At 37.0% G+C, this 24,803-nt stretch overlaps 2 protein-coding genes across 2 annotated transcripts; both read left to right on the forward strand.

Moving 5' to 3' along the window:
* The first annotated feature begins 10,575 nt into the window (after positions 1-10,575).
* Positions 10,576-15,587, forward strand: LOC102789378 (sialic acid-binding Ig-like lectin 14). Its single transcript, XM_087847754.1, has 9 exons — positions 10,576-10,624; positions 10,853-11,209; positions 13,035-13,325; positions 14,327-14,575; positions 14,658-14,918; positions 15,008-15,095; positions 15,181-15,273; positions 15,407-15,476; positions 15,552-15,587. Exons 1-9 carry the CDS (start codon positions 10,576-10,578, stop codon positions 15,585-15,587), a joined length of 1,494 nt encoding a protein of 497 aa, XP_087703880.1.
* A 5,746-nt stretch (positions 15,588-21,333) lies between these two features.
* LOC102790831 (myeloid cell surface antigen CD33-like) lies at positions 21,334-24,680 on the forward strand. Its single transcript, XM_087847916.1, has 4 exons — positions 21,334-21,379; positions 21,620-21,982; positions 23,008-23,297; positions 24,504-24,680. Exons 1-4 carry the CDS (start codon positions 21,334-21,336, stop codon positions 24,678-24,680), a joined length of 876 nt encoding a protein of 291 aa, XP_087704042.1.
* Positions 24,681-24,803: the final 123 nt, after the last annotated feature.

The following is a 24,803-nucleotide window of genomic DNA, read 5'->3' on the forward strand; positions in this document are numbered from 1 at the left end:
TTAACTGGAGAAAATACTCAGGAAAGCGTGTCAATTTTAAATCTTATATTAGCTACATTGTGAGTTAATTAAATATGCATTACAAATAAATGGTATCAATGCTTACAAACAGCCTAACAGATATGGGTGACCACATCTCCCACTTTATGTGGGACTAGACTGGATGTTTATCTCTCATCTCATTATCCCACTTCTCATGGCAGTGTGTTGTGATCTGGTCACCCTGGTCTGGTCTGTTTATTCATTAATCAGCAACAACCATCGAGATAAAAATCAAGAAATGTGTGCTGTCCTCAGGTCTAAGGAGCTAAAAAACTCAACAAGAAAAAAAAAAATCAATAATAAGAAAGAGTACGCTGATTGTTGGCATAGTTGAAATGACTCCACTTTTTACATTACCCTCAATACAAACATGTTTGTTGAGGTTTAGCCAGAAGCCAATTGTTTTAAAAGTCTGTGTCACTCCTTTCAAGATATGTATTTAAAGTAGATGCCAAATTAAAAATCTTCATTTTAATTACAAGGCATATAAATCAGACTAACATATGTTTTTTTCCACAATCCTAACCACCTGCTCAGGATGTTCAGTTTGGGGGTCTGCATATGTACAGACGATATTTTTATTTATCACAGTTGATTGGAACCAATTGGTTGTGACAAAGAAAGCTTATTTTAAACATAAGTTACCACAGACGGTAAGAACAAAGATCCTTAAATAAACTGGCCTCCTTCAGTATTCACTGAAATATTAGTATGGGCCAGAAAATGACAGTGCAATACAAAAGTGTGTGTGTGTGTGTGTGTGTGTGTGTGTGTGTGTGTGTGTGTGATCCTGGAGAAGTTGAACTATGCAACCTCTGTAGGGTGGGTCCAGGTTATCACCTCATGCTCAGTGACACTGACCCTACTCAAACTTAAAACTAGTCCTTGTCGCCTCTCCCATCCTCCTGTGTTTGCCCATAAAAAAATCATAAAAGAAACTCGTGGAAGGATCCCACAGTTAAGTCCACCACGGTTCAGTTGCTAGGTGAAAATTACATCTTCAGACATGTATTGGACTAAAACATGTTAACTTCTATTCTTACTTTGTCATTTTTTATAATAAAACTCATTAAAAATTAATCTAATTTTAATTTGATTTAATCAAGAACAAGTGGTGTTTAAAAAAATGAATCAAAGGAAAAGGGTCAATGCAGTGATTCATCCATATGTCACTTAAAATTAAGTCCATATTGGCGCATAGTCTAATAAATATTTTCTTTTTTGCAGAGTTCAATGTCAGGTGATAAATGTACCTGTTTTATTAAACTTTATGACATATGACAACATCAAAATGAAATAAACTTTCTGGAGAATACATAAACTTAAACCTCACAACTAAAAACTGTTTGTTTTGGTTATTTTCATCAAGATTTCAAAAACCTTTAAAATGGTGATTGCATTTTCCAGTAATTGATTGATTGATTGGTTTATGTTAATTACTATGAGATAAACTTCAATTGTTACTGTTTGATGACTCTTAAATGTTCCATCAATAACAGACACAGTCAGGTCTTTAAAATAGACCAGATCAGCCATCATTCAGCATTTGTTGCTTCAGTAGAAAGACCCAGCAGCTGTTTTAGTGACCAGGTAAAACAAAAACAAAACTCTGTTCTGCAAATTCTTCACTCATACATTCATACATGTATTTATTTACTAGTAGGCTTGTTGTTGTTTTTTTCTTTTTTAATTTACAGATTTTCTCCTTGGTATCATGGGTAATTCAGCAACCACTGGCTTTAGCATTTCCAAGAAACTGTCCTGGGGAAGCCAGAAAGAGGACACAGTCAGCATGCAGGACTTATTGGTAAATCGTGACGATGATCTCTGGAGTGTTACAGGAACACACAGCTTAAGTATGGAGGAGATTGATCTCGCTCACAACTACCCTTATGCTGAATTACCTGTTCAGGAGAGCAACAAAGTGTATTCATACACATGTGAAATACTCAACCCTGCTTTTGTTGGAACGGAGGATCCAGAAATATGTGATTTTACAGTGAACAATTCAAACAACACAACAGAACAACAAAAAGATACTCAGTTCTGATTAATAAGGTGGTAACAAACAGCCCCTTGGTATATATGCTTCTTGGTAGCATCTCTACTAAAGGGTGGTTTTCTCGCTCAACTTGTGAGAGGAAGTAACAACAAGATGCCTGCATATGATGACATACAGGCATTGACTATGTAAAGGAAGTCCTTTGCTCTGCAGAAACAATAAGTTTCAGCCATTCTATTTACAGATTAAAAACTGTATTTAAAATGTGTTTTCCTTTTTAAACAAATGTAATTCATGTCTTCTTTTGTGAAAACCGTGCATATAAACAACTTTGCACTTTGTTGTTGCTTACAGTTCCATCCTTGTGTGACAGTTAAACTCATGGTACTGGAGGTATTATGTAACAGAGGTATTATATTAACAGTTTGTAACTAAAATGTAAGCCTCCTTGCAGAAGTGAAAGGACATACATTCTGACTTCCATGTACTTCTGGTTTGGCCTCTTGGTTTATGGTCTAATGGTGAGCCTATTTTGAGATTTCTCTGCTCAGCTGATAAAACAAATGAATATTTGTTATGCATCTAAGAATCCATCACCAAAACTAGTATTGACAAAATATACTTTTATAAGATATTTTGTCTTTGATTATCTTTTTATAATAAACTTAAATGTAAATAGGTCTGGTATGGAGCAAGAGGCAGGGTACACTCCAAACAGTAGCTCAGTCGGTCAAAGGGACAGATTGACAGCAAACCATTAATACTCACATTCACACCTACGGTCAAGTTTAGAACCATCAGTTAATCTAACATGATACTTGGATTTGAACTGTGGGAGGAAGTACCCTGACATAACTCATGAAAACATACAAAAAAAAAGGCCAGACTGGATTCAAACCCCCAACCTTCTTGCAGTGAGGCAACAATGCTAGCCACTGTACTATGGAGCACTTTGAATTATTCATAATTCAGTGTCAGTGTCCAGTATCTACTTTTGTCCGTGCAGTGAATTCTTCTGTCTGTTTAATTTTTTAGGTTTTTTTTTTTCTATCTTAGCTTTTCATGCTTCCCTCCATCTCTGGAGTCTTTGTGTGCTTTATGTTTTGATGTTGTTTGCATGTTTCCCAGCTGTTTTTGTTGTCTTTCTGGGGCTCATTTTAATCTTTTTTCACAGTAGTTCTGTGTGTATGTGTATTCCAGTCCATATTGTCTGTTGTCTGTGTGACTATTTTTACATCATTTGCACTAAACCTGCATTCTTTGATTTTATTTATACTTTGTGTTTTTATACTTGAATGGATGTGCAGTCTTGTGTCAAAGTGTAATTTATGCCAGATATCTTTATAGACCAGATTCATAACTTCCTGTTTTTAGTGCTTATTTTTGAGCATTAAACATTTATTTGCACACAGGCTTCAGCTGCTGCTTCATTGCTTATCAAAATTTTTCTGTGTCGGTAAATATGAAAAAATCATTTCCAGTCACTTCAAAGTGGGAAAAAATAGCACCACTGCACCAAAGAAGTGTTACTTTGAACACGACTTACTGGCGACTACAGCCAGGAATATTTGAACAAACTCACCAGAAGATGGTGCTGAAAGACTATAATGAAAGAAAAGCCTCCCAACTACAAGGCGTTAGGTCATACTTGGAACAAGTCAGTGATTAACTCATGATCATTGGTGATCAGTGGTTATATTTAAGGTATATACTTAAAGACCTTTTCTCCTCACATATGTTTATGTGTAATTTGAGTGTTTTGTTATTATGTACGCTTTATGCTTTAAGAAAAAGAGGGAAAACAGCAGAACCACTGTTTTCTATTATAAATATTAAAAAACAATAGCGTTACAGATTCCTTCTAAGAAGAAAAAGAAATTCTGCAAATACACTTCATTTTGTTTTCTCTCATTTCGTGTTTCGATGTTCAGGTTGACAATGTATGTCAACATTAAAACTTAAGCAAAAAAGGCAGTGGCAAGAAAACAATCACAAAGCATTTTCTGGATTTCCTTTTTGAATAAAACAGTAAACAAAATCATTAACACATAAACGCACAAACTGACATCTGAAGCACAACTGGTCTAAAAGAAAAATCTTTTTGTGTGAGCCATAGAGAGAGGAGAGCTCCGAGCAGGTAGAATCCACTGCAGACAGCTTCAAACTGAGTTTTATGTCTGTAATTTAGTGTATTTGTACACTAAAGTTTTTCAAATGCAAATTATTTTATTTTAAGTATTTTTTTATTTAGTTACAGTTAGCATAATTTTTCTTGGTTTTCATGCAGAAAAGTGCATTTTTCTTCTTTGTATTGAAAATGCAATTGGTTGTTATTGGAAACGGATCAACTGTATTCTTAATTTTCTGCAGGAGTCTTTACATTTTTACTATTTGCAGTATGATGTTATTGTGACTTTAAAGCCTGGTTGTGTAGACTAAGCTAAAGGACAAAAACACCTCTCTGTACTTTTGAGTGTTGTTATATTACAAATATAATGTTATATCTTCGTCATATAGTTATGAAGCAAAATGTGAACAAAATAGAAATACCTGAGTAAAGACATAAAGTAACTGGACTTCAGTGCAGTCTTAGAGTAAATGTACATAGTTACTTTCAACCAGCTGGATATATTGTAGAAAGTCTGACTTTGACACAGACCTTAAACTAAACCCCCAAATCTTCTCTAAACTTTAGCTGCATTAATTAGTTAAGTATTTTCAAATTTGTAAAATGGTGAACATTAAAACTCAGTGGCACTGAACATCACACAGACTTCTTGGTTCAATCGAAATCAAACTGCATGGATTATCTGATTTATAGAGAGCCGTGGCAGCACCACTAAAGCCACATGTAGCTTGGAAAAAAAGATGAAAGCCAGCACTGCATCAGAGTCACCTAGAAAAAGGCTGAGGAGTGGCTGTGGACCTGCTCAGTCGGCAGTAGACACTGTGCCAATAAAGGGTGTGAAAAGAAAGGCCAGCACCTCGAGAGAGACACCAGCTAAAAAACAGGAGAGAGGCACCAGTATCGGAGAATCACATGAGGAGCACAGAAATAAGCAGCTGCCAGGGACAGAAACATCTAGATAGGCAACCAGGGAAGATGACTGTGAGCCCTCGCCAGGATGCAGCAGTAAATCAGCTCCCATTTACAACAGTGGGAACATGTCCCTCCCATTCAACAGAAACAGAGGTAAACTAAGTAAGATCAGTAGTAGATGACTATATAGGACCGAACTGTATTAGGCTGTGGATTTAGGATTAAAGGTATCTTAAGTTTGTTTTGTTGCTTTTAGGTTTGCAAATTCTTCATTGAGTTTTAAGCCTTTTTCCAATGTCTTTCACTAATGGCAATTATAGCAACGTCATGCAAACAGCAGTCATTTTCAGAACTCGGTGCGTTAGGTCAGTAAGTGGTGCTAGTATGCAGTCATTTCCTAGTTGTAATGTCAGTCTCCTCCACAGTGGGACACACCAACAGTGTTGTGGAGCTGGGTTTAACTTCCAGCTCTTTAGTAGCTGATGGAAACTTTTTAATCACTCTGATACAAAATACTAAACAATGTATACGATATAATCGCCTCTCTGTTTAACATCAGCAAGCCCTAACATACTGACTCAGACACAATTGTATGAAAATCGCTAAACTCCATGATGCAGCTATGTACCGAAGAGTCTAAATATTGTGAGAGGATGTGCAATTTTCTCTTTTGTTTAAGAAATATTTTGTTAACAATAACAGATTTAAAGTAAATGAGACCTAATCAAAAGTAGCATGTCATATTATTCAGTTTACAGTAATACCAATACAATATTAGGCAATGTTAAGAAAATTAAATATCGCAATAGAATAAACGCACATGCGCAGTGCCTTTGTTTTCATACGCACATGGTGGAAAGGAATTTGCATTTGCACTATTAAATTTTTATATAGCTTTAATGTACATAAAAAACAGCTGCTTGTTTGAGTGAAAATAAATTGATGGGTTTTTTTTGCACTAATAAAGTTGTGGAGTCGTAAAGTATTTTGACTCGCACCAATTATATCATCAGTTATATCGTTATCGCAAATTTTCAAATATATATCGTGATAAATATTTTTGGTCATATTGCCCTGCCCTACCCTACTTCTTACAGCAACAAAGTATACTCTGAAATGCTAATACTTGACCCGTTGAGCTTCCTTCTACACTCTTTCCAGTTACCTGCTTCAGCTAAACAAACCAAATTGAGTATTTCTAGTAGTGGAAACATTTCTAATTTTACTATTTCCTACGTTGTGCTACACGTGAGAAAACAACAAGATATTTGTTCCATTTATCCCACATTATCCGAAGTTCACATGCAAAAATATGTTTCTCTCTCTGTCTGTGTAGCCTTCCCTGAGGCCAAATACGAAGAGCTTGAAATGCTCGGGGAAGGAAGCTTTGGTTCTGTTTATGCTGGGAGAAGAAAAACAGATGATTTACCAGTGAGTACAAATCTTAATGATATATCTCTCTTACCATTGCTTGTAATAACCCAAATACTACTGACTGGCCTGTAGGTGGCGATCAAACACATCAACAAAGATGATGTACAACGTGAGCAAGTGGTGAGTGACTAGTAGTGTTAAAGATGTTTCACCTTCTTGTTCCTTTGCTGTGGAAATCAATTTGTTTTTCCTTTGCTGTGGAAATCAAACTACTCATCATTAAATATCACTGAAAACTTATATCATTTCATTCATGTATATGTATAAAAATAATGATAATTTAAATAAAAAAATAATAATAACAGATGTAACAACAGCTAAAAAAATAATAGTTTATAAAAAATAGTTTAGTAATTGCAACAAAGAGAAACCACAAGTATAGAAAAGCATCTTGAGGTGACTTTTGTTATGATTTGGCGCTATATAAATTACACTTAATTTAATATTCTTCACTTGATTGATGCAGGGTTTCTTTTTAATTTACAGATTTTTCCTTGGTATCATGGGTAATTCAGCAACCACTGGCTTCAACATTCCCAAGAAACTTTCCTGGGGAAGCCAGAAAGAGGACACAGTCAGGATGCAGGACTTATTGGTAAATCGTGACGATGATGGTGTTACAGGAACACACAGCTTAAGTATGGAGGAGATTGATCTCGCTCACAACTACCCTTATGCTGAATTACCTGTTCAGGAGAGCAACAAAGTGTATTCATACACATGTGAAATACTCAACCCTGCTTTTGTTGGAACGGGTTTCTTTTATATTATTAATACTGTTGTTTACAGTGATTGATACAGCATCTTTCAATGTGGCTTCAGGCATTAGTAACGTGTCCTACTTTGTACCACATGAGTTTCTTGTGATCTTGTCACCTTATTCACAGACTATGTTAATTCATTAATTAAAAATAAAATTAAGGTAAACACGCAGTGGTCCCAGTATACTACTGCATAAAATAGAGAGGCATAATTAGGTGATGTCTACCGGCTGTGCCAGCCAATCCAGCTACTAGCTGAGCCAAAAACCACACCCTGCATCCACAATTTCCTGTGTTCTAAACAGAGCAGTAATGTAAACCTCTTTTTGAACATTAAACATTCATTTACACTCAAACTGCAGTTTTTGCTTCATCATACTTCTTCTGTGTCTCCACAGCTGTCATTCAGTGGGGGGATCCAAGGGTTTCTCTGTGAATTTTACCCTTGCCAGTGTGCTAGGTGCTTGCTCAGATTTGAAGTTGCTATAGGAAGTACACAGTGTACAGCAGACAGTAATGTACACTGTCCACTGTACACTCTGTATGTCTTTATCCTGTTTTCCTTCTCTCACCCCAACCGGTTGCAGAAAATGGCCGCCCCTCCCTGAGCCTGGTTCTGCCGGAGGTCTCGTCCTGTTAAAAGGGAGTTTTTCCTTCCCACTGTCGCCAAAGTGCTTGCTCATAGGGGGTTATATGATTGTTGGGTTGTTCTCTGTATCTAGTATTGTACAATCTACTGTACAATATAAAGCGCCTTGAGGCGACTGTTGTTGTGTTTTGGCGCTTTATAAATAAAATTGAATTGAACTGAACGGAATAATGTTTTTGCCACTTTTTACGGACTCAAACTCAAAGTAAAGTGCTTCCAAGCTTTAAACACCACATGGTTGTATTTTCTCCCGCACTCTTGTTAATCTACACGTCTGTTGCTGTCACGAACGCGCGCACTCTTATGTGATTGTCATGAGACACTCTCAGTAACAAAATCACAGTTTAGTAACACAGCATGCTTACGGGAAAGCAACAGTAATTTAATTTAGTGCTCTCAATAGATTAAAAAAAAACAAACTAATTAATCTCACAATTTTCTGTAATTAATCGCCATTAATCGCAATTACTTGATCTATAGCCTGGCTGCAATTACACTTTTTCAACTTTATATTTAAGCTTGTAACAAACATTTATGCAATATAATGAAATAAAATGAGGCTAAACAATGCATGTATGCTTAAATTCAAAGAAAATTTGAATAGTTTTCTTCAGTCTTTTAACACAGGTTCTCTCCTGTGAAATGTGACTTTTAAAAAAACCTAATAGGTAAGTACATACTAATAGGTAAATATACACAAATATAAAATATATATTAGTGCTGTCAAGCAATTGAAATGTTTAATCAGATTCATCACAGGGCTACTGTGGATTAACTTTGATTAATCACAATTAAATATCATTCATTTTTAATCTATATTAATCGATTTCATTTTGCATGAACAAACGGACTCTGAAAAAAAGAGAAAATATATGCACTTAACATGTTTATTGAACATCTTGAACATTCGTGTTAACAAAAAACTCTAAACTCTAACTCTAAACATTTATCCACTCTCTCTCTGTCACTCTTGAGGAGGCACTGCAACTCCTTGAAATGAGGAACCAAAGCTATACAAGGCTAATATTCTCAACAATATTAACAGGTCTGCAGTTTGTTGCAATCCACTTGGCATTATGTCAGTCAATATGTCCGATATGCTCCATGAGTGGTTTGTCGCAAACTGGGTGACGTGTTAGCCAAAGTGGTAGGAGCATCTCCGGCTAACGTATATGTTATGTAAATGTGATATTTTAAGCTGGAGGTACTTTGGTGAAAAGGAAATTCAGTTGACAGAAACAGTTCAGGGATTTTGAGTCATTCTGCACTCCAGATGCGTTAATAGCGTTACATTTCTTGTATCGCGTTAATCGCGATGACAGCTTAATCTGCGTTAACACATTAATTTTGACAGCACTAATTTAATTACTTTTTTGCAATGGAAATCCCTTACTTTACTCGTTATTTGAAAAACGTAATCGCATTACACATTACTGCCCATCTCTGCTTAGTTCTAAGAAAAACTAGAAATGAGAAACTAACCAAAGACAGCTGCCAGGAATATTTTAACACACTGAAAGAAGAAGATGCTGAAAGACTATCATGAAAGAAAAGCCTCCAACCAACTAAATGTCAGGTCATATTTATGAAATAGCTCATTCAACAACAACAAAAAATATTACTCATAAAAAATGTTTAAAAAATAGAAAAACTTGTGTGTTTTAACCCTAATACATTGCTTGGTTTTGAACACAGGATAACAGATTTTGAGGAGAGACTTTGACGTTTAACTTATAGTTTAGGAGTATCACAGATAACGCCCACGAGAGCGGTGTCCTTGGAAATCTGGACTCGTGTGGCCCTTCCAAGGACAAACTGGTAAGAACTGTACACCATTATACTAAGATAAATAGGCTATTTAACAAGCCCCTCTTTCCTCCTTGTATAAAAAAGATTTTTAATGTTAGTTTTGACCCAAAATTCATGGCTACAAAAAAATCCAACAAATGTGGACACCAGTTAAAGAAAAGTGAATGGTTCAGTTTAACATATGTACGACAATAATCTTCAGTAAAACTATGCAGGTATGAAACTTACTCTGAGCCAAACTGATTTGCTCAGCTGTAAATAAAACAGAGAAGTAAACATGAACCGACAGACAGAACCTGAGTGAATTAACTTAAAAACAGTTTGCTGAGCTAAAACTCAGCTGTGTGACGGTGATGGGATATCAGAAACTGATAAAGTGCTCTGCAGTTTTCTAAGTGTCTATCACTCTCTGTTTAAATCGCGTTTGTCATCTTTAATCCCGGCCAGTAACTAAAAAGGAAACACAAGCTCAAGCACCTTTGCGCCCAGGAAACAAACTACAAGTTTTTGTCTTGTGCACAGTATTGTGCCGACATTACATTACATGGAGCTGCAGCTGCCCACGTTAAACTGTGATTATCACCACAAGTCCATAGCAGCTCTTCCGTTATTTTCTTAACACCCCTTTGATAAAATCTTGGCAAATCATTCAAAAAGGATAAATATTGATACGTATGACCTGCTTCCCCATTCTACACTTAAAAATTGTGGCAAAGTGGATCAAGTGAGTATTAAAAGCAGAACGGAAACTTGACATCACTTGTCCATAGAGGAAATAAAAGCACCCACACATACACACATTTGTTATTTTTTTTAGATGTGGAAATAAGAAGAAGAGATGGATGTTTGGCAGTGGCTTTTGTTTTTCATATGCATTTGCGTCAAAGGTATGATACATTTTGCACAATGTGCATAAATAGAGGTAATGTTTACTTACTTATTTGCCAGTTACAGAACTGAACAGTCTGTTGTGTGTCTTATAAGGCATCTTTTGTTGTCCAGGCAGTTTTTAGGGAATCAGCATTTTGTTTCATACATTTAAGATTCCTGTCTCTTGTTGATCAACCTGTTTCTGTGCTTCATTTCTTCACATTTTGGTGTGCATTTTATTACAGTTGCTCAAACAGAAGCATCATCTTGGACTATTGATGTCCCATCCTCAGTAAAAGGTCTCCTTGGGTCATGTGTGGTGATCCCTTGCTCTTATAACTACCCAAATGCAAAGGTCCAAACATTCACAGGGATTTGGACCAATGATGGGAATCAAGTCATCTATCATCCAACTGAGTCTAAAATGCTCGAGCAGTATAGGAGACGAACAAAACTTCTTGGAGACATCAGCAAGAGTAACTGTTCTCTGATGATTGAAAATCTTCAACAAAATGATGGAGGGCCTTTTCACTTCAGGATTGAACTTGGAGGCTATAACAGTTTTTCCTACTTAAATAAGAAAATCTCCATTTCAATGATTCGTAAGTAAAATGTTCATTAATATTGCCAATAATAAAATCGCAAGCTTAGTGTTGTCTGTTTATTCAGTGTTGTTGCTAGTTTTTTGGTCTGAGCTGATTCATTTGTACTAATAACAGATACGCTTTTGCTTTGTTACCTAACTCATTCAAACCTAAGCTCTGACAATGCATTTATGAACCAGCAAGTCAACCTATAATAGCACTTTATTATTAATATTATCCAGCAGGGTGTTCGGTGTCTGTGCCTTTTTTCCTCACATTTTGCTTCTGAAAGCCCAATGTAACTAATTACCTAGAACCTTGAAAGACAGGTTTTGCGGTTAATACAAATTGATTTGGTTTAGAGGGTTTTTTTTCTTTAATATTTCTGTTTTCATGTTCATCATTTGTGCTATTAAATCAGGCTAATTCATTTTATATTTCAGTTTATGTGTGATGTTGCATCCAGTTCTTTGTTTTCCTACATTCTCAAGCTTGAAATCAGACTGAAAGTACATCTTGCATCGGTTTGGAAACATGCAGACATGGAAAGATTAAATCATTCCAAATGAAGCCACCACTCTTTTCCTGTTATATTTTCCAACCAGAGCTGATTCTTTTTTTTCATGAACAGCAACTCAAACAAAACAGGAAATATCTTTCTTCCTATTCTTTCCCCCCATACTTCCTTGTAATATGTGTTAGTAATATATCTGTGTTATTACTAAACTCACTAGACTCTGGTGGTGATTTTCAACATTTTATTCATGTTTAACGTATTTTCTGCAATATAAGTCACACTTAAAATCCTTGAATTTTCTCAAAAATTGAGAGTGCGCCTTATAATCCGGTGTACCTTATGTGTGAATTCTGGTTGTGCTTACTGACCTCGAACCAATTTCATGTGGTACGCTCAAAAATCTGTCAACAAGTGCTTTAGTACGAAGCATGATGGCTTGTCAGAGAATTACGGCTACCATACTCAGGAGCCTCGCGGTGTAATCTGGGTCCAAACTCTGCTTCAGGTCCCAAAGTCAAACAATCACTGCAGCATCACTGAGAGTTAAAACCTGAGTTAAAGAATTGTTTCATCTTTAATAAAATGATCTGCGTTGCTGCTTTACCGGGTGTAACAATTAAGTTTAACACCCAGCGTCCATGAAAACCATGAAAATTTACGAAATTTAAGGAGTCAGAATTTAGCAGGAAGTTAGCTCACTAGTTTCCACCTAAACATGATATAGCATGTTCTGACTGAGAGATTTCTGAAAAAATTAACTTGTACAGCTCTGCTATCACTTCCAACATAAACAAAGACAGAAAACTAAATAGCGGTGACTTTTGTAGGGTTACTGAAGTTGGATTAGCTGGTACATAATTATTTGCTACATGATCGCTAGCGGCACAGCTATGTTAGCATAACATAAACACAGTGAAGCTGGAGGATGAATGCTAACTTTTTATCCACTCATTAATGGGAGGGTTCCCGATGGTTAGGGACAAATGCAATCGCAACGCAGAATGCTGTAAACGGACCAAACTTCAGTCAGGAGAACAACTGAGATAATTAATGAATCAATGGTACGGAAGTGGAGGAAGCAAGAAGAATGAGTTGAAAACGTATTAAGACGTTTTGCTTAATACGTCTTATGTCTTATGTATGAAAACAGACCCGTTCATCGACAGTGCGTCTTATAATCCGGTTCACATTATGGTCTGAAAAATACAGTATCAACAAATTTAATTAATATAAGGAAGGCAAGTTCATAAGTCAAAGCTTTATAAAATACAGTATCAACTGCCGAGTACATTAAGTGTTCTCTTGTTGTCTTTCTTGTTAACACAGGTGAACCAAATGCCATTGATTTTTCTGCGCATGAGGACATAAAGGAGGGTCAACCTGTGTCTGCATCCTGCTCTGTGTTTCACTCCTGCCCCACATATCCACCAGCTTTTCACTGGAGTCACTCTGGAGAGCAGCATTTTCAAGCACAGAAGCTTCATGATGGCCAGTGGAAGGCAACATCAATTTTAATGTTTCGCTCAAACCGCACTGATCACAACAAACTGTTACAATGCAGGGTAACATACCACGGAGGAAAGCACCAAGAAACATCCAAGACCCTTAAAGTAAAATGTAAGTGTGCATTTCTAAATATGTGTTGATGATAAAAGACAAATTCCTCAAGCATTTTAAAAACTAAAATTTGTGCAGTACTTTTTGATGTATCATTTACATGTTTAAACAGACAAAAGAAAGTCCAAATAAAAAGAAAGGGGATTATATGTAAAGCAGAAGCTAAGGGGGTCAAACATTCCAGCGTGATTGGTGACGTGATAAATTTCATTTCAGCAGTGAATGTGAAGTTGTGTTACCATTTTAAAAAATATCATTATTACAGTCTAATTTTTGCAGCTTCTGCAGAGCTTCAGTCAGAGTCACAGGATTCACAGTCATCATGACTCATATAGATTACAACCACAGTCAGCAATAAGATGTCTGGTATTTTCACTGGATGGGCATGTGACAGAAAGAAGAGCAAATTCTGTCTGTGTCTCCGTTTATCAGTTATGACTTTATAAGTCAATGGTGATGTTAGTTTAGCAGTCTGTCTGGTCTCCATTGACCAAAATATATCAAATATTAGATGGACTACTTGGATATTTTGTTAGTTCATGGTAGGGTTGGGCAATATGTAAAAATTTTCCAACCGACAATCGTCAGTCCAATAATCGAAGATGGGCGAGTCACCCATTTTTGATGGGTGGAGCAATGTAATCATGCACGGACTGATTTGCGCGTTTACAACACAGAATAAGTTCAAGCATGGACAAACTAATTTCCCAAAAAATTTAGAGCGTTAAAGCGGTCATCACAATTAACGAGGTTAAAATTTTTAATGCACTAAACCCATCTGGATGGGTTAATTGTTAATCGCTTTTATCATGATGACGCCGATGGGCTCAGCCTATCATCGATATATTTGTCCAATCAGAATCTTGCTGACTTTGGCAACTGCTTGAAAATTTACTCTAGTACTACCATTATGTCAAAATGCTTAATGAAACTCAGCTTTTACCTCACTGTGTAAAATAATACAAAATGCTGCAGAGTAAGGGTTAAATGTTTCTATGCAGATGCTCCAGTGAATGTGAAGGTCGAGTACCAGTCAGATGTGAATGAGGGAGAAACTGCACACCTGAAGTGCTCCAGTGATGCTAACCCTGTCAGCAGCTATGAGTGGCACAGTGAAACTGGTGTTCTGCTGAATAAGGGAGAAACCTACACAATGTCAAATGTCTCCAGACACTCAGAGGCCGTGTACTGCACTGCTGTCAATGAAGAAGGGCGAGTCAAATCAAGCACCCTGAAGCTCAATGTGTTATGTAAGTAAATAATAGAACAAATATAACAACAAAAGATGAATCCATGGATATATGTTTCTAATTACATTTGCTGTTCTTACAGATGGCCCTGACATTGAGACTTACTCTAAGTGCTCCTCATATAACGGCATAGTAAAGTGTGATTGCATTGTACAGTCCAGGCCCCCCAGCATGGTCCATTTTGTTCTTGGTGACAAAGTTCTGCAAAGCACCACAGTAGAGACAAATGGCTCTGTTACTACTGGGACTCTGCAGACAGACTTTGGGTCCTTTAGGTTTGTTCACTGTCTGGCAAACAACACGCTGGGAAATGCTAACCTTACACTCTCTTTACCTGTTAATGGTAAGTAAAAATGTCAAAAATAGAACATAAATTCTTTTTATTCAACATTTACATGACAAAAAACACAGTATGCTTTTCTTTTTCTTTAGACAACATGCAATATATCTTTATTGCCTCTGGAACAGGTGTCATTTTGCTCATTATTTTGATAACTACTGCTGTCGGAGTTAAAAAATGGTGAGTCATTAAGCAAATTATTGTAATATCATTAAAGGTAATGCCAAAAAACTCAAACAAAAACACCCAAACATATTTCTGCTAGCACGCGGAGATCAGGGGAGACACCACCATCTGACCTGAGCACAATGAAGTCAGAGAGACCTGTAGAGATCCCTCATTATGCCCCAGCAGGGAGGTATACATTCTTCACCTCAATTAGCAAACAAACAAAACCTTTGATTAAATGTAACCTAAGAAGGAGTGACTGAACTTCATTTTCATGTATATAAGAAAAAAACCTTGTGTGCTTTTCTTTATTGTTTCTGCAGGAAAGAGAACTATGAGGATGCCCATTGCAATGACATTTACACCAATTTTCATGTATATGGCAACGTAGGGGTGAGTTAGGTTTTCTTCATTTGTTATGTGCCTGCATCAAACAATAGAATGAATTAAACTTATTTTTCTATGCAGACTGACTTGGATGAATCAGTATACGCCAATGTGTAACATCTGTGAAAGACCAGCTGCAGTCCATGTTTGTGTCTTCAGATGGAAGTCAAGGAAAATGTTAAAAAAAAAAATCCTTATGCTATTTTCATCTTATATCACATATGTTATTCTAGTTGTTCATTAAGTGTTTTATCATCAGTCTCCCCGCAAAGGGAAGGGAGTATGTAGTCGATTCTGTCTATTTGTCTGTCTGTCTCATTTCCACTCTAGCTTCCAGTTTTAAATATACTATTTGCAAATATGTGTGATTTTTGTGAAAATGGGGTCAAGGTCGAACAAAATCAGTTCCCCATCTAATGAACATTTCTGGACAGCCATTATTCACCGACTCTGTACCAAAGAGCCTCTTCTATGCTTTTCTCACCAACCAGCTGAATTATTGTAATGAGATCCAGGATTTTCAGCAAAGCCCTGGACACGCTGTCGTATGAACTTAGCCAGGCTGCTGACATGCACTTAGATCTGGCAACATATCATCCCCATGCTCATAAATCTCCACTGTCATACAGTGCCACAGTGTCACATGATCCAGTGACTGAATTCACTGTGGACAGTTTATTCAACACAAAAGCTCCTCAAGAAGAAACTCATTGTGACGAGTGAAACCAGGGTTAGTGCAAGTACTGTATGTAAGTAAAGGCATTTTGCTCTCTCAGCTTGTGGAAAGGTGACATCCAAATTTGAAATAGAGTGGGATTTTTTAAATTGGGAGTGTTTAGTGGTTGTGAAATTAAAGCAATTTGTCTTTTCCGGGATTGTGTACCAACTTCAACACAGAATGCAGAAAAGCACACTGCAGTGTATGAATGTGATTGGTATTCTTGGTTTCTAATATCTTTAGGCATCAACTAAATACAGGAAACCCTGTATTGACTATAACTTGAGGTGCAGTCATTCTGCTTAAAAAAATAAAACGACAAAAAAACAAACAGAAAAAGTATTTAAGATGTGTTTAAAATGTTACATATTTTTTAAATCAAACTCATCATTTACAGTGGTTTGAAAAAATCTTTGCTCCCTTCCCAATTTCCTATTTTTTGTGAGTTTTCCACACTTAGATGTTTCAGATCAAACAAAATATTAAACAAAAGTAACTTATGTGCTAGCAGCACAGATGGAGCACTTGGCGAGACACAGGAGGCAGCTGACCACAGGCGGTTTTTGTGACACGAAAGAGTCCACCCAGACCCATTCTATGAGTTTTGTCCAGGAGACTCATGTCATTCAGAGCAGAGACTTGCAATGATTCAGCCAAGGTGATTAGAAGAATGCTGGGCTCTTTTGCTAATGATTGATCAAGGAACCTTTGTTCAGCTCCAGAGTCAATCAGGGCATGACAAAAGTGAGTGTGAGTGTTAAAGGTGAGTTTGACCAGGCACCTAGGTTGTGGTAGGGAAGCTTAGTTTATTTTGCCCGCTAGTATCTCTACAGTTACTGGCAAGAAAAATCTTCTGGCCACAAGGGACAGGTGGTAATGACATGCCCCTTTCTGCCACCATAAATACTCACTGACCATCAGCCACCTTCTCCTTACTGAGGGTCAGAGGCAAGCCCACCAAGCTGCATGAGGCGTGCTTCGGCATTTGTAGGCTCGCTTCTCCCTGGGCTGTGCTCCTCCAAGTCAGTTCCTCCAAACTCCAGAGGAGAACCTGCTAACTAGTTGCTGTAACAGGACAGGAATCTGCTGGGTCCATTAATGACTGGATTTCTTCATCAGTTTTGCTGACTGGTGGAAAAACAGGACCCAAAACCAGGACTTCCACAACAGGGACTGTGAGTTTATTTACAGTGTAAAACCAAAGTGAAAACAGTCCAGCAAAACATGATTCCCTCCATAGTGATCATCCCAGCTTCTTTCCCAAACACATGCGCTCCACAGTCCCCTCAGAAATATTTACAAAAACTAAGAGTTCTCTCCAAAATTCCACAGTTTTCATGGGCACACAAGGAGACAGAAGTTAGTTTTCTTTACCAAGACAAGACATGATAAGATCACCTTTTGCTAAAGCCAAGGTTTCATTAACTATTGTCAATCAATGTTCCAACAACAACTGAAGATCAGCCACTTTGTTAAATAGTGCCCAGCGATGAGTTCGTCAGCTGCAGGTGAGTATGATTATCAGTAGGTTCAAGGAAACAGAAACAGAAATGGCAGGTCAAGCCAGCAAGAACAGACGGGCCATGACAACTGCTCATGTTTAATTTGTGAATCTGCGAATTCAGTCAAAACTAAGGGCAGTGCAGATCTGTGTACAGTGAGAAAAGAGAATTTAAACAACCAACTAGCTAAAAATCAACTGAACTCTTGAGAAGAAAAGTCACCCTTTAAAGAGCCAGGCCAAAGCAAAGCAATCTACTGTAAGGCCTTTCGTTCAGGTCTCTCGTCAAGCTGGATTTTGTTTCAGGTGTATTTGCTGAAAAAAAACAAAAACGTTTCTAGCACTGGTTACACTAGTGAGCACCAGCAACACATTGTGCTCTAGAAAAGTGGCTCTCTGTGGGATGCATACCACTGGTGGTATGTGGGCTCCCTCTAGTGGTACGCAGGAAGCCTCAAAAAAAATTTAAGATTAAATAATATACCATGTTCTGATTGAGGGATTTCTGAAAAATTAAAACGTACAGCTCTGCTATCACTTCCAACATAAATGAAGACAGGAAACTAAACAGCAGTGACATTTGTAGGGTTACTGAAGTTGGGCTAGCTGGTATATAATGATGTGCTATGTGGTGGCTAGTTACACAGCTATAGTTAGCATAATATAAACACATTAGTACACTGAAGCTGGAGGATGAACAGTAAGTTTTTCCACTCGATAAAAGTTAATGTGAGGGTTCCCGATGGTTAGGGACAAATGCAATCGCAATTCAGGATGATGTAAACAGGCCAAACTTCAGTCAGGAGAACAACTGAGATAATCCATCCACAACATGAGGTTAGTCATTAATATACTGCTGCATGGGCTGGGCTGTAGTTACATTGTAAGGTTTTAAAAACTGACCTTTAAAATGAATAGTGGTACTATAAACTAAGATAGGCTGACAGTGATCCCTGACTGTTTTTATGAGCTTGTTGAGATAAAATAGATCACGATGCAAAGCATTAAAACATGTTAACAATACAACATGTTAACACATCCTGTTTATGACAGTTAAAATATATAACATTCATATAAGACATAAAATTGTCTTGTGTAAATCGTATGTGGTGTTAAATAGACCTATACTTCTATACTTTAATGTCGGTCATAAGGTAAGGTCATAAGGTTATGTACTTAAGTAAAAGTACATAATTCTTCTGTGCTTTTAGTTAAGTATACTTTTTGAATACTTAATTTAATCAGGCATTATTCAATTTGTCCTTTTACTCAGAAGTGAGAAATGTTTATAAGCAAAGCAAACAGAGTCGATGCTCTCATGTGTTTTGGGGTTTTTACAACGTCAGATTACAATAGTAGGTCAAATAAGATGTATTTATATTATTATTAAGAGTCAGACTTTAAAGTGGTTGAGTAGAAAAGCTATATACAGTAAGAACAAGTTGATTTACTAAACTCAGCATTTGTTTTTTTGAAAAAGTGGGGTCCACAAATGACTGAATTTACAACAGATTAGCAAGAGGAAACTCAACTCATCAAAACCACAAACAGGCCTTGTAGTGCTAGATTAAATATGTAAAGGGTCATTCATATTAACCATAACCCCATCAGGGGTGGTTTTCTTATGAAGAGGAAATGATTGATTGTTGATTTAAAATATGGGTGAATGGGTGTTTTGTTCTTTTACACACACACACACACACACACACACACACACATATATATATATATATGAAAATGTTTATGTTCCTGTAAGAAGCAGTTAAACACTCAAAGTGAATCACCCGCAACAACATGTAAAATTTGCCGAGCGACACAATGGTTTGAAAAATTGTTCTGTCTTTCTGGGCTAAAGCTTGGCAATTGTCTTTGTAAGGCTGTTTCCCCTCAAGGTTGGTCACTATGGTTTTGATGGACTCGGTCATGAATAGTTCAGAAAAGGATCAGATGTCATCAAGGATATGGCACATTGTGTAGGTCCTCTGGTCATCATTAAGACACTTTCAGCCAAAGGCCTAACTTGATTTTCAGGTGGGCAGAAGTTCCTATTTTTTGACTTAAATGTGGCATCAGCCTCAGTACAGTCATCCTCTTCTGGCATTTCTTGATCTGGATCATATTTTGTGCTGTCTTCAACTTCTAACACTTTCTCCTCTAATCTCCTCTAATCCATGGTGTCTATATGTGTGTGCATATGTCCATCTGACAAATGAAGATTTACCAAAACTCAGTTGTTTACACTAATTTCTGTCTCTACCATTAATTTCTAATTATCAGTCATTTTTGAACTTGGGAACACCAAATGTTGAATGAAATTGATACAATTTATCTTGTGTTGAAATCCTCTTTGTGTACAAAGTCATGGAATCTCATGTTAATCTGATCAAATTAACAATGTTTTTCAGTGATAAAACTTTTAAAGTTCTCCAATTTGACTGGAACACAACATGAAGGTTAAGGTACTGTCATGATCCTTCATAAGACACAACAACATCAACCTAATATTGCTTGATTGATTCCTTTTGACAAAACAATATCACACAAATGATTAACAAAACTATCAATTTCTTGATGCATGCTCAATCATCCAGGTAAGTAAATCTCCAAAAGTTGATTCTGTTCATCTGGATGTAACATTTTCAGTGGGAGAAACGTTTCATCACTCATCCAAGTGACTCCCCGATTTATACATCTGGCAAACCAAACAGCCTCTGGCAAAGCGGATGGCACAACACAGAAGAGCTACGTCGTCAGGCCAGGACTCTGGAATCTATTCACACCTACAGGCCAGTGGACACTCTTTCAATGATGAGGATGTCCACATCCTGGGCAGGGAGGAACGCTGGTTTGAGCACGGAGTCAAGGAGGCCACTTATGTGAAAAGAGAAAGACCATCTTTGAATCGAGGAGGGGGCCTAAGGGTCCATTTTTTATTTACTTGTTTACTAACTAAGCCACAACTTGGCATTTTACAGTATCAGAGAAATAACCCCAACAATTCAACAACTCAAAACACTTCATAACACTCCTCTCTGGAGTGGAGAGGGAGGGGAAACAGGAGGACAAAGGAGGGGGGAACATCTAAGCTGTAGTGCCTCTTCACTTCACTGTGCAATTACCTTTTGTGCAATACTTTTTGTTAATAGTCAACGGTGCAATAGACTCCATACTTGAAATGTGCAATTCACTTGTATTTTTATTTTTATTTTTATTCCTATTTATTCTATTTATCCCCTTTGTATATTTTATCTATATATGTCTTTGTATTTATATATCTGTATATATATATATATATAATATTCTGTAACTCTGTAACTTCTGTCGGTGCTGTGCTTTTTTGGAAACCAAATTTCCCAGAGAAACCCACCCGAGGGATTAATAAAGTTTTATCTTATCTTATCTTATCTTATCTTATAATGGTGGCTAGGAAAAAAATCCTGTTTAACAGGTAAGAAGCTCTAGCAGAACCAGGCTCGAATGAGAGAGCCATATGCTGTGACTCATTAGTGGGTAAGCGGAGACTGAATGTGTCAAATATATGCAGAATAGAAAGTACGCAACTCATTTCACAGGAAACAAAAGCACCCACACTTATGTATCACTATTTTATTTTATTTTTTTAGATCTGGCAGTCAGAAGAAGAGATGGACGCTTTAGAGTGGCTTTTGTTTTTGTGCATTTACTTCAAATGTATGGTATATTCTGTAAAATGTACACAGTTAATTGTAATATTTATTTTTAATATGCTCTAGAAGTGAGCACTCTTACAGTTGTATAGTAGACAGTTATTTGTTTTATGATGTGCTATTTTTCTCCAGTAAAATGTCTAATTTTCAGAGGGTTTCATACTTTGTTTTATGCATTTATACTTTTCTTCTGTGCTACTTTTATGTTTAATTTTGACACATTTTGTTGTTCAATTTATGACAGTGACTCAAATAGCGGAATTATCTTGGACCGCTGATGTGCCAAGCGAAGTAAAAGGTCTCCTTGGCTCATGTGTGGTGATCCCCTGCTCTTATAATTACCCAGATCCACAAGGGAAGGCCAAAAGCTTCACAGGGATTTGGTTGACCACTGAGGGGGATCGAGTCATCTATCATCCAACTGAGTCGAAAATTGTCAAGCAGTATCAGAGTCAAACAAAACTTCTTGGAGATGCCAGCAAGAACTGCTCTCTGATGATTGAAAAGCTTCAACAAGATGACAGAGGACCTTTTTATTTCAGGATTGAAATTGAAGGTTATGACAGAGCTTCTTACAGAAATAACAAAGTCTCCATTTCAGTGATGGGTAAGTAAAGTCAACAAATTGGAGGGAACAAATAAAAGTAAACTTACACTTTGTATTTGTATTTCTCATAATCCTTTCTTTATTTCCAGTGTTGATATTTGAGGTTTAGAATTCTGCATTTCTGATCAGTTGTAGTTTTCCTGTCTCGGGTCTGACCGGATTTATTTCCACCAGTAACAGATAAGTGAACAGTGTGAAGTCAGGGTGCGGTGTTCTGGAAAATTGGGCAGTAATTTGATGAGCAATTTTTTTTAATGATGGTAACTGTCTCATTCAAATCTAAAACTTAATAAAACATTTGTGCAAATCAGCAAATCAACCCATAAAAGCACTTTTATGTCAATATTTTTGAGCAGTCTTGGTTTCTATGGCTTGCGTCACAGGTTTTCTTTCAGAAATTCCAGAGTGACAAACTATAGCCTGGAAAGACTGGTTGTCAGTTAATACATATTCACTGGGTTTCAGATGTGTTTACTTGTCTTTCATTTGTGCTATTAATTTTGGTTGTTTAAAAAAAAAATTATATATATATATATATATATATATATATATATATTAGGGGATATATGCCATTGCCACAAAATTTAAGTTTTCTTCAGCCTTAAGTTAAACTGAAAACCAAAATTCTGGAAAAATGCAATTTAATAAGGAGACATGTACAAACATGGGGAAAAAAGCACCAGAAATAAAGCCCAGACTCTTTTCCTGTTATATTTTTAACCAACATTATTTATCTATTTATTTATATAGTTTTTTTCTGTGGACAGCAACTCAAACAAAGTATGCAATACTTTTCTTATTACTTTTCCCACATATTTCCTTGGAATGTTTGTAGGTGATACTTCTGTATTGTGTGTGACCTCAGTAGTATCTTTGTGTGAATATCAAAATGTTTTTATATTTTGTTAACAAAGTTCTTAAACATGAAATGGGCAAGGTCATAATTGTAATCTTGATAAAACATTGCGTCAGTTACCCAGTGTGCTAACTAACATGTTGCATTTTTCATGATCTTGTTAACACAGATGATCCAAATCCCACTGATTTCTTTGTGCAAGAGGAGGTAAATGAGGATGAAAATATGTCTGTATCTTGCTCTGTGTTTCACTCCTGCCTCACATATCTGCCTGATTTCCACTGGAGTCACTCTGGAGAGCAACACCTTCAACCACAGAAGCTTCAAAATGGCCAGTGTAAAGCAACATCTACTTTGACCTTTCACTCAAACCACACTGATCACAACCGACCTTTACAATGCAGAGTTACATACCACGGAGGAAAGCATCCAGAAACATCCAAGACCTTTAAAGTAAAAGTAAGTGTGTAAGTGTAACGTTATCAGTACATTTGATGATTCAAGAAAATCATTGTATCATAAAGAAAGAGTATAGAACCAAACCTGAACAGAAAAATTGTCAGTATTTTTGCACTGTGATATGTAACATGATTTAGTTTCAGCACCAAATGTGAAGTTGTTACATATAAAATTAAATAGAATATAATTTTTTTTTTTTTTTTTTTTAAAAAAAAAAAAAAAAAAAAAAAAAAAAAAAAAAACAGCTTCTGCCACAGTCACAGGATTCACAGTAATCATGACTCATCTACATTTTCCCAACAGTCAACATGAAGTTGTTTGGTATTTAGACTGAGGTGATTTTGAGATTGATTTCTGTCCAATTTATCACCTACAAAAATGGTTTTACTGTCACGGACTGCCGGGTCAGACCGTGTGGAGTGAGTAGGGGACCCAAGAGCAGACAGAGGCGAGGACACAAAACTTGACTTAACAAAAAGTGAGCCTTTATTTAGGGCCAAAAACTCACGGGAAAAAATTAAAAACAACAAAGTAACTGAGGGAAAACCTGAACATAGACTGGGAAACTATGACTGAGATTTAGACTATGACTAAACGGCATACAAACTATGACTTACTATGGCTAGGAAACTGTGACAAGGGGTAGGGGAGATAACACAGACGACGCGACACTGAACACAGCAAGACTGAGGACTAAATAAACACATGAGGTGAGCAGAGGAAGTGGAGACACATGAGGACACAGCTGCCACACATAACCTAATGACAGGACAGGGGAAGTGAAACTAAATGCAATGAACAAAGAACAGAGGAATCTTTCAAAATAAAACAGGTAACATGATGAGACAGACCAAACAACATGGGCTTGACAACATGAGATGTGGAACACAAAGGGCAAATGAGACTAAGATCCAGGGGAAGGGGAAATGAGATCCAATAAACAAAACTAAGGCTGAATAACTTAGGGGTTCAAGAGAGGTGGATGAGCTTAACCAAACAATAAATAACAAAACACAAGGACTCAAGTTCTAACTAATAATGCAAAAACAAGAACTTAACATATCCCCATACTAAAAACAGAAATACACAATATATAATGAACTTAAAATGCTGGGTCACAGACCCAGCCATGACAGTTTTACATACAGGGATCAGAAAACTTGGGCTGAGTGTGTGACGTACAGTCACTCTCTCCCACGGGTGCAGCCAGCTCAGCTGTACTGGGGCGACGGCAGCGTGAACGCCGTTTTCGCCAAGAAGGGGGAAGAGACAAGCCGGGCCACGAATCCTCCAGCGGACCAGGCCGAACGTCCTCCGACTCTTCATACTGGAGAGGCAGCTCCGGGCGGATACGTACGGTGGAGACAAGAAAGTCGTGAATGAGGGGGTGTAGCAAGCCGAATAGCCAGGGGAGTCCGGAAACCATCTGCTGTAAGCGAGTGGCTAACAACTCCTGGTATTCAGGAGCTGGCAACGCTACCCACTCTTGGCAATGATATTCCATCA

The sequence above is a fragment of the Neolamprologus brichardi genome, chromosome 11 (genome assembly GCF_056152115.1).
Source record: "Neolamprologus brichardi isolate AB-2024 chromosome 11, ASM5615211v1, whole genome shotgun sequence".
Classification (NCBI taxonomy): Eukaryota; Metazoa; Chordata; class Actinopteri; order Cichliformes; family Cichlidae; genus Neolamprologus; species Neolamprologus brichardi.